Genomic DNA, 10,512 nt, shown 5'->3' with positions numbered 1-10,512 from the left:
ATCATAAGAATCAAGAATCGCACTAACTGTACCATGACATAAAAAATGTGGCATTTTACCCAGCTAACTATTTTAATTGGAATTATGTTTTGTAAAATATATTTTTTGTTTTTGAAGGCTCTGATAGGATGAATTTCTTAGACAACCAAGAAATTGAGGCACTAGTGGCTAACACTGTATTTTAAGTGAAAGCATAATTCTGGCAACCACTACCAATCAGCAATCAGAAAACAAAAATAAAAATAATGATGAGGAAAATGCAAATAGTTCATCCAATCTGGGAATCACATCAGCTTTAAGTAAATCATGCTAGCTCACAGCATGTGACAATCCCACCACCTCCTAACAAGAGTATGTTGCTGTCATTAGAAGGACCACATTGTGTGATTATTTCACCAAGAGTCTGAATAAAATTTGACCAACTAATTTAGTTTGTGTGGCTATTTCTGTGTGTATAGATTAATAAAATGATTAGGTTCCATTCAGTAATCCAAATCAAGTGAGTAAACTTTGGAAATAAATCAAGAGAGGATACATACACATAATTCGGTAGTAGAACGACTTTTAGCAGCTATATCTTGAAGTAATCATTTTCTGTATGGCTTTATCATCTCACATAACTGTGGAGGACATTAGGCCCCTCTTTTAACAAAAGAAACTGTTTATTGGGCTTGATTGCTATTTAAAAGTCGGTGCTATAGTTCAGATATTTTTTCTTTTTTTTTTACAGCCCATTTTTTGTGCTTGTTGCATTACAGTTTTACTAAAGTAAAGGACTCATTGTCTTGATACATGCTCAATCATCCAGGTAAGTACATCCCCAAAAGTGGATTTTGTTCATCTGGACATAGCGTTTTCAGTGGGAAGAACCTTTTTGTCACTCAGCCAAGTGACTCCTGCAGTGCAAAAAACCGATTCATTAAAATATACTAATTACAACAGCTAATAGTCATGCTTTAACATTCCCACATCTTAACATACCTATCTTAAAATATAAGTAAAGTTATTTTTATTTATAGCATTAAACATAACTGACATTTTGGTGCATAGCAAAACTGTCAGTCATACAGTCATAGAGTCATAGAGCATGGTTAGCACCCTCATGACTTACCATATTTGCAATGGGCAATTAAAATTGGTACACTCATACTTTTTTGAGGTATAGTAAATATGCTTCAATTGATAGTCATTAATTAAGTATGAGATTTCTGATTATTTGGCAGTCATTGAACGTGCTGCAATGCCGTGAGCATAGCAGCCACCCAGCCCAGCTCTAGAATTTTCTTTTCCTCCCTTGATCTGATGAGGAGTGTTGTTCTTGTGCCCACTGCCAGCTGGAAACTTGGGTACATTTAATATGAGTCGCTGTAGATAAGTTTATGAAACATTTGTACTTGAAACTGATGTTTTAATGTGTTGTTAGACAGAGAAGTCATGAGCCGAATCCAACAGGCATTGGCCATTGCATGAACTCCTCTGGGGAGTTAGCTTGCAGCACATGTTCAAATTGAATGTTCTGGGTCTTATTATGCTGCAGCGAGATTCAAATCCACAACTGCGATGTTTTTGTTAAGGAAGAAAGCTGAATGTTGTAAAATATGTGAATGAAGTTATTACCGGGCTGGATAGCAGACTGTTAGCAAGCTAGCAGCTAAGGAAACCTGGCTACCTTTCCAATATGGCGGCTGATACAAGGTCAAATATCAAGATTATGTGTTTTTGCCTAAGAAAATTTGGTTAACAGCATTTATTTTTTCTATTTTTTATATGGACTAGCCTGTATCTTTATGATGTTAAGACTGCTAGATGAGCTGTTAGTGACACTGAGTTAGTCATGACTATGCTTTCTGTGTTTTTTCCCTCCCCTTTTGGTATCCTGTTCCTGCTGGATGAACCACTTCATGATAATCCTCATCTGATGACTCCGCTGCGCTATCCTGCCTGGTAGATTCTCCTTGCTGCAGGTGTATGCTTCTGCCAGCTGGATGCTGTTACTGGATAGTACACCGTTCCAATGGAGCGGTAGGAACAAATTGAAACACACTAAAAGAAAAGGGTTATTGTTTAAAATTGTGTTTTAATAAATGTGTTAATGTTAATTAAGTGTTCATTGTGTGCTGGAGGTCCTACTGGTCCTATGGTGGAGCAGCTACTACCTCTCCTTTAACCCTTTAAGACCTACCATAGAACCAAGTCCGCCAGAGCTTATATTATATTTTTACATGCTGTGGAGCCATTTCTGGGAGCATTTCAAGTTGCTATACATCAATACAACCATTATAGCCCAGATTTTAATAATATGTATTCATTAAGTGCATAGTAATTACATAAATTGCAAAAAAGTGCAATGAACTACAAAAAAATCGTTTTTGATTTTTTAACATATATTTGTAGTTAGAGAAATTTAAGAGGCTTATCCCTCAAAACTGTAAATACAAAAAAGTTGCACAAAATAGTTTCCCACCACAGGAAATTTATTGTCTTCATAGTTTTATTTTGAAATACACCAATTTTTATACACTGCAGGAAAAACGAAAATAAATATTATACTGCAAATTTGCAAAAAAGCAGCATATGCATCAAAATAAACTATTTCCAGCAGTGCAATATGAGTCCTAAGCATCCCAGAAACGACACAGAAAGTCATAAAGTCAAAGATAACTTTTAAAAAGAGCAGTATAGGCCCTGAGGCCCTGATGGCAAAAAAGACTACATTTCCGCGAAAATGACGTCACTTCCGGTTTCGGGCAGGTAATGGCGGAAATGCAAAAGTTTGCGCTGACGTCTATTCCAACGTAGGAAGTGTTATGAACAGCTGATCGGATCGGTAAAGCGTGTTTCTGGAATATTATGTTTTTGTTCCTGCAAGCGCTTTTTATGCAGTTTTTGCAAAGCTTTATGTGGAAGGAAACCGTGACCTAGGACAAGCTGATGGCATAAGATGTAAGTACAACTCCTCCGGTTTCATATGCAAAAAAATTTTTTGCGCTAGCTTACGTGGTTGCAGTGCTACTGGGATTTAAAAATAGTTACGCAAAACAGAGCGTTACCGCTCCGATCGGCTCTAAAGGGTTAAGAAAGTTGCCTCTGATGGGATACAGATATTTGGGACACATTTCAATTCTTGTAAGAGTTTAAAAAATACACAAACTTGGAAGAGTTGGCTGGATTTGTACAAAATGAGATGGCTGGCAATGGAAAGATGCAATTCGATTCTTACATGTTTAACCCTTTAAAGTCGGTCAGAGCAGGCACGCTCTGTTTTGCGTAACTATTTTTAAATCCCTGTAGAACCGGGAACTGCGTAAGCTAGCGCAATAATTTTTTTTGCATATGAAACCAGAGGAGTTGTACTTACATCTTATGCCATCAGCTTGTCCTAGGTCACGGTTTCCTTCCACATATAGCTTTGCAAAAATTGTATAAAAAGCGCTTGCAGTAACAAAAACATAATATTCCAGAAACACGCTTTGCCGATCCGATCAGCTGTTCGTATTCCAGATGTATTTAATTTTCAATCAAGATGGCAGAGCTGTAATCATGCTCTAAAATTATATATTGTAATATGAAAATTGTAAAGTTACTTAACCTGTGAGTCCTTGGTAAAGACATTCTCTTCAAAGTGAACGCTGCAAAGATGAGATGCAAGTTTCAAGTACAGTACATTTCAAGTACATCCTTCTTATGTTAGCTAGCCACCAGTTCAGTCTCTGTGCTACACCATCACCTACAGGACAACTGCAAAAAAAAAAAAAAAAAACAACAACAACAAAGAAAAACAAAACAAAACATGTAGTTAAGATGATGGTTTTTTAATTAGCTGCTGTAAAACAATGTAATAACAATAAATAAATGCAACATGACATTAACTACTTTTTAGGCAAGTACTTTATGTACTTTTGGAGAACTGTTAGATCATCCATGTTTTCTACAGTCATTGGTTTGCTGGACAAAGTGGCCCACCCGAGGGGTCCCCTGCCGTCAACCAGCAAGCCACCCTGGCTGAGGATCATCTGGTTGCCAGGGCAGAAGGAGCAGAGCATGCCAGGTAGTCATGGAGGTACAGCATTCTAATAAGGTGTCAAGGGGGTATACACCAGGCTTTGGTGGACACGGGCTGCACACAGCTCCTGGTTCACCAAACCCCGCTTTGCCCCGGGACATATTGGTGTTGCAGTGGGTGGAGGTTACATGTGTACATGGGGGCATTCACAGACAAAACACATGGAATAAAGGCTGCAGGCAGTTTGTACCTGTGGCGTCCTCTAATTTTAGGAACACGTTGGCAGGGATTTAATAAACTTTTGGGGCAGTATGTGGGGTTCTGATCACGATATTAAGTAGTGTGTAGTGTCTGCGTGGCGCTCAGCGGTGATGCAGGGTTGTCCGACGCCGATTCCGATGATTCGCCCCACAGAAGATTTTCCACTGGTGACACCCTACGCTCAGCCTTTGACAAAGTGATAGAAATTGATGATCACTTCCTGCTGCGTTGACCTACCCTCGCTTTGTACTATTGAATGATCCTAACAGAAAAAAAAAAGAGTTAACACTGACTTAATAAAAAAGTGTTATATTTTATCTCAGATAAACTAGTCAGTGTTTATTAGTGTTAGCTCAACTAGAAGTCTTCATAGTAGCATCCACACATCAAGTCTTTAACCCTTTGAAGCCAGTCGGAGCGGGCATGCTCTTTTTTGCGTAACTATTTTTAAATCCCAGTAGCACTGCAACCGCATAAACTAGCGCAATAATTTTTTTTGCATATGAAACCGGAGGAGTTGTACTTACATCTTATGCCATCAGCTTGTCCTAAGTCACGGTTTCCTTCCACATAAAGCTTTGCAAAAATTGCATAAAAAGCGCTTGCAGGAACAAAAACATAATATTCCAGAAACACGCTTTGCCGATCTGATCAGCTGTTCGTAACACTTCCCACATTGAAACAGACGTCAGCGCGAACGATCGCATGTCCACCATTTCCTGCCCGAAACCGGAAGTGACTTCATTTTCGCGGAAAATGTAGTTTTTTACTTGTAGGCCTTAAGAGCCTATACTGGTGTTTTTATAAGTCATGTTTGACTTTATGCTTTTCTGAATAGTTGCTGGGATGCTTAGAACTCGAATTGCACTGCTTAAAATAGTTTATTTTGATGCACATGCTGTTTTCTTTGCAAATTTGCATCATAGGATTGTTTTTTCGTTTTTCCTGCAGTATATAAAAATTGGTGTATCTCAAAAATAAAACTATGAAGACACTCAAAATAAATTTCCTGTTGTTGTAAACTATTTTTTGCAACTTTTTTGTATTTAAAGTTTTGAGGGATAAGCCTCTTAAATTTCTCCAAGTAGAAATATATGTAAAAAAACAAAAACGATTTTCAATGTTTTTGTAGTTTATTGCACAGTTACTATGGACTTAATGCATACATATTATTAAAATATGGGCTATAACAGTTGTATTGATGTATAGCAACTTGAAATGCTCCCAAAAATGGCACTACAGCATGTAAAAATATAAAGTAAGCTCTGGCGGACTTGGTTCTGTGGTAGGTCTTAAAGGGTTAAACAAATAATGAAAGGATAATGAAAGAAAGTTTAATGTGAAATTACTGAATTATATGAAATATTATGGCTTTGTCTGCCAGAGTGTTTTTCTTTAAACTACTTGGGACACTGCCTTTTAGTGATGTCACTAAAAGGAAAGGTTCTAATGTTGTGTTGCCATAGTCTCCGGAGTTTACTTTTAAAGCTCACTTACAGAACTGACTTATACAGCTTAGTTAGAAAAGTCAAGCATCCAGACATTTGAAGGACTATTCACTCATTAAGGTGACATTTTCTATTTTAAAAGTTCTCAAAAACTTAAGATGAAAAAGGAAACAAGAAAAGTTACGACTGAGGCAGATAAGAAAGATCCAGGAGATCAAAGTAAGTAAAAAAAAGAAAAATCCCCCAAATAACAGAATCTACATTTCTAACAATGTTGAGGCTCTGTGTATAAAACGATTCATTTTTAGAGGATTTAAATCCTGGTTTTGATTGAAACTAACCTAAGTGCAACATGTCTAATCAAAGAAAGGTTACTGGGGCACTTTGTCTTTTGGTAAAATAATGTGACAAGTTTATTCTTGGACTGAGCAGTGAAAACAGAGCAACAAGTGTCATCAGTATCTAGACTTAGTAGACCTAGTATGGACTCGTGTTGGTGTGTTTTTTATCAAAAGGATAAACTTGTTATTATATTGTAAGCAATACTAATTTAAAATTCAGTGACATCAAAATCATTCTAGTCCTGATGTCGAGCGCTCTTTTTCACTAATGTGTTGTTGTTGTTGTTTATAGATTGTAAGAGCAGGATGGCTAAAAGAAAGGCCAGTCCTGAAAAAACGACCCCCATGAAAAGAAGGAGGGTCTCTGAGCAGGCTGGTCCTTCCACCAGCTCAGATGCTCATGTGGTCAGGGGAGTCAAGCGAAAGGTCCAACAAGATGAAGCGGGGACAGCCAATACAGCAAAGAAGCGTAAACTTCTTGACCATGTGAGCGGTGACAAGGGGCAGGCATCTTCCTGGTTGGACACTGGTAAAGGTAGGCTAATTAGTTGAGTGAGGGGTAGATTAAGTGTACATCTGGTTGCTAGTTTGAAGATATTAGTGTTTGGGAGATATTTGTGTCTATTATCTAATAAGCTGACGTGCTTTTGGTGTTTTCCACATCTGCAGACTGCAGCATAGAGATTTCAGAGAGCTGCAGTAAAAACAAAAAGGCTGGCAAAAGGAAAGCTGCGGGAGACACCAGGGACCCACCTAAGAAAAAGAAAGTGGACCAGGACAAAACCAAAACTGTTGCCAAAAAGTCAGTGGCTGAACAGAAACGTAAGTAGCAAGCAGCTTAGCTTTTATATTCAGGTGAAGAGCAAAATGAACATTTAGGGTACAGCAGAGAGTAATTTGTGTGACAGCTGTAGTAAAACCCAATTTGTGTTTGTCTGTTTAGGTGACTTCCAAGCGAGATACGTGGAGGAGCACCGGCTTGGAGAAGGAGGATGCGGAGCAGTGTTTGCTGGCTACCGCATAAAGGATCATTTACCAGTAAGTGTTCAGATGGTGGTAGTAAGACAGGCAGTAACGCAGATAAGGGATAATATCGTAAGCTGTTTTACACCTTTAATTATGTCATACTGAGGAAATGCTCATCAATGCCCTGTGTCTTTTAGGTGGCCATCAAACACATCCCAAGGGGGAACGTGTACTGCAAAGTGAAGGTAAATGTGCAAGACTTGAATTGTTTTTACATTAGTGGATTGCATGCAGCGTTCACCTGTGGAACGTCTGTGCCTCATCATCCACTTTGTTGAAATATTTCAGGATGATAACGGGAAGAATGTGTCAGTGGAAGTTGCCATCATGCTGAAGCTTGCAGCTGAAGCAGATGGATCAGTGGAAACATCAGCCCCAGTGTCTCTGTTGGAGTGGTTTGACTTTGGCAGAGAGCTGATCCTGGTGATGGAGAGACCTGTCCCCGCTGTGGACCTGGATAAATACATCGAAGAAAATGGAGGATTTTTGCCAGAGGACAAGGCCAAGGCAAGTTGACTTGCCTTAGAAGAGTCTTAGACTGTACATCATTCAATCAAAGCACAGAGTATTAGAGAAACATTAACCCATTGATTGATTATTGTCTTTTTCATCGTTTCCAGGTAGGGCTGGGCTATATCATACCGTTCATGGTAATACCGGTGTAATTTTGGGCAACGATAGGAAAATGAAATATCACGATAGAATATGGGTAAAACGCGCATGCGCAGTGCCGGTGACGCCGCATGAATTCTGGTTGTGTTTACTGACCTCAAAACGATTTTATGTACACGGCGACTTTGCTAAGCTACAAAGCCGCACCGCTCGATGGATTGTCGGAGCATTACGGCTATCGTAGGCAGGCGCCTGGCGGAGTGATACGTACTGCACCTCAACATTATATTACCGTATTGTGTGTGTATAACCTCTTTTTAAGTTTTGTGGATATTATACATGGTTATGCTGAGGATATGTCAGCCAATTTCCACTGGAAATGCCTTTTGGTTAAACTGTCAGCAAGGAATTTGCACTGTTACATTTTTATATAACTTTAATGGACATAAAAAAACAGCTGCTTGTTTAAGTGAAAATACATTGATGGGGTTTTTTGCACTAATAAAATTGTGGAGTTGTAAAGTATTTTGTCTAGTGTCAATTATATCGTCAGTTATATCGTTATCGCAACTTTTCAAATGTATATCGTGATAAATATTTTTGGTCATATCGCCCTGCTCTATTTCCAGGTCATTCTGAAGCAGCTGGTTGATGCTGCGAAGCACCTGGAGGATAGACACATCTTTCACCGGGACATCAAGAGTGAGAACATTCTAATTGAGACCGGCTCAGATGTACCGCGTGTTCGTATCATCGACTTTGGACTGAGCTGCTTTGTTAAGGAGCGGTCACAGTACCGCGTCTTCTATGGTAACATATTCTGCTCTTGCTCTTCACAGATGTCACAATTTTCGCCTTTTGTTTTAGAAGAAATTGCAATTGTGTCTGTTTATTAGGTACAGAAATTTACTCCCCTCCCGAGTGGTACAGGCGCAGTTGCTACAGGTGTGGACCCACCACGGTATGGCAAATGGGAGTGGTTCTGTACGAAGCGCTTCATGCGGGGGACTTTAACACCACGAGCTTCCTCAAAAAGCGCCTGAAATTCAAAAGACGTCTGTCCAAAAGTAAGAAAACGTCACACTTCAAGACTGACTGATGGCTTGGACCACTGGAACTATCATCTTCGTGTTTTTTCTCTTTCCTTTCTTTCCAGACTGCCGGGATTTCTTGGACGCGTGTTTAACCAAAGTCCCGGAGACGCGGCCGACGCTGGAGGACCTACAGCATCACACTTGGCTGAGATAAGCATATCACACACACACACAAACACACACAATTCAGACGTTATCATTTATGTGTGATGTATGAATTACCTTGCTTTTTTTCAGGAAATTTTTTTTTAATTGGCCCACTTTAAATTTCAGTGTTTTGGAATTCCTGTAACCCCCCCAGCCATCCCAGGAAAGGGGATCTCTCTTTGAATGGGCTTTCCCGAGGTTTCTTCCCGTCAATCTGGCCCCCCCAGGGGAGTTTTTCCTCGTCTTCATAGAGAGCTTGGGCTGGGTCAGGAGCTCCATCAAAACTGTCTTTATTTAATTACTCTAATGTAATCATATACTTTAAAGTAATCAAATAAAAGACAGTAAAAATCTGAAGACTTGAAGTAAACTTCCATTAAAATAAAACTTGTTTAATTCATCTTTGCTGAGGATACTGTGTTATTACTATTTCAAGGATTATGTCAGAACCGGTGCCTTTATGGCACCGGATACTGGTACCCATCACTAGGGAACAGAACAAACCAGACATCAATTACAACAAAAATGACACTGACCCAGCCAGCATAACTTGTCTGCCTTAAGAAATGTTTAGCAATATTACAAATTGGGTGATATGCCTAAAAGTAGCTTCTCATGTGTTCAGCATTGTCAAAGGCTACATTTTAATTAAAACCACAATCTAGTAATGTTCTGTCTTTAACCTTCCTAATTCGTTTTTAAAACAAAAGTTACATAAATAAAGAAAAGTAAAGAAAATTACGGTCTCACACAGGAGTCAAACCCTAGTTTCTAGATGATGTCAGTAATAGGAAATTCTATCTTTAAAAAACAAACAAATTGTTACACCACTTTGTCAGCCTCCCTGGCATCAAGAATCATTAGTATTACTCCTATGCTAAAGCTTTAGTAGAAGTTGCACATCAGTTGGTGTCCCCGCCCCTTATCCCCCTTAAAATCCTAACTTGAAGATGCAGAATTTGCTTCCTATTAATATGGATGTCATTCATGAAGGTAATACCCAAGCAAATAGCAATTTTATTATGATCTGTGCTGCAGTTGTAAGACCTGGCACTCGAATCCTTCCTAAAACCCTCTCCCCACTCCCTACTGACATTGTCGTGATGCTTTCTCACTGCAGTCATGCAGTTTATTCTATAAAAAGCTCTTACGGTGTGTTCACACCGAACGCGATAGACGCGAACAGAGCGTCAGGTTTACATGTAAAGTCAATGGAAAAGCACGATGACCCGCGATTGCGGCTCCCGCGAAAATTCGGAAGCAGATTTGCGTCGCCAAAACGCCTGAAACGCGCGTCAGTCTAGCGCATTTGTAGCGTTTGACTCGCGAAAAAAACCACGCGCCTGAGTTTTTGTGTTGCATTTTGTGCATACGCGTGTTACGCGTCTACCGCTCGAGTTGGAAAAATCTGAACTCCAGCGTCAAATCGCACCGCGACAACCAATCAGGAGCCTGTCGACGTGGCTGTGACCTAGGTCAAAGGGGCAGATCCAGCCAAAGCCCTTCATTCTTCAATGGAAGGAAGGCTAATCAACGCCGTAGCAAACAACCTGGAGCTGTACGACACCAGCTGCTTTCTG

The 10,512-nt window shown here is 39.6% G+C and overlaps 1 protein-coding gene across 3 annotated transcripts; it reads left to right on the top strand.

Annotated features, from left to right (window-relative positions):
* The first annotated feature begins 822 nt into the window (after nucleotides 1–822).
* On the top strand, nucleotides 823–9,332 carry LOC120741440 (serine/threonine-protein kinase pim-1-like). Of its 3 annotated transcripts, none has more exons than XM_040044357.1 (10): nucleotides 823–1,346; nucleotides 1,949–2,022; nucleotides 6,346–6,588; nucleotides 6,723–6,875; nucleotides 6,997–7,091; nucleotides 7,217–7,264; nucleotides 7,368–7,586; nucleotides 8,321–8,501; nucleotides 8,588–8,758; nucleotides 8,848–9,332. In XM_040044357.1, exons 1-10 carry the CDS (start codon nucleotides 1,303–1,305, stop codon nucleotides 8,937–8,939), a joined length of 1,320 nt encoding a protein of 439 aa, XP_039900291.1. In that variant the 5' UTR covers nucleotides 823–1,302; the 3' UTR covers nucleotides 8,940–9,332. The 3 variants fall into 3 exon arrangements, with proteins under 3 accessions (XP_039900291.1, XP_039900292.1, XP_039900293.1); XM_040044358.1 differs by lacking the exon at nucleotides 823–1,346 and adding an exon at nucleotides 1,432–1,695; XM_040044359.1 differs by lacking the exon at nucleotides 823–1,346 and adding an exon at nucleotides 5,855–5,931 and having other exon boundaries at nucleotides 1,791–2,022.
* The last annotated feature ends 1,180 nt before the right edge of the window (nucleotides 9,333–10,512 follow it).

Source organism: Simochromis diagramma, unplaced genomic scaffold (genome assembly GCF_900408965.1).
Source record: "Simochromis diagramma unplaced genomic scaffold, fSimDia1.1 OVJJ01000602.1, whole genome shotgun sequence".
Taxonomy (NCBI): domain Eukaryota; kingdom Metazoa; phylum Chordata; class Actinopteri; order Cichliformes; family Cichlidae; genus Simochromis; species Simochromis diagramma.
Note: the sequence above shows the minus strand (reverse complement) of the source record. Positions and strands in the feature narration are given on the sequence as shown.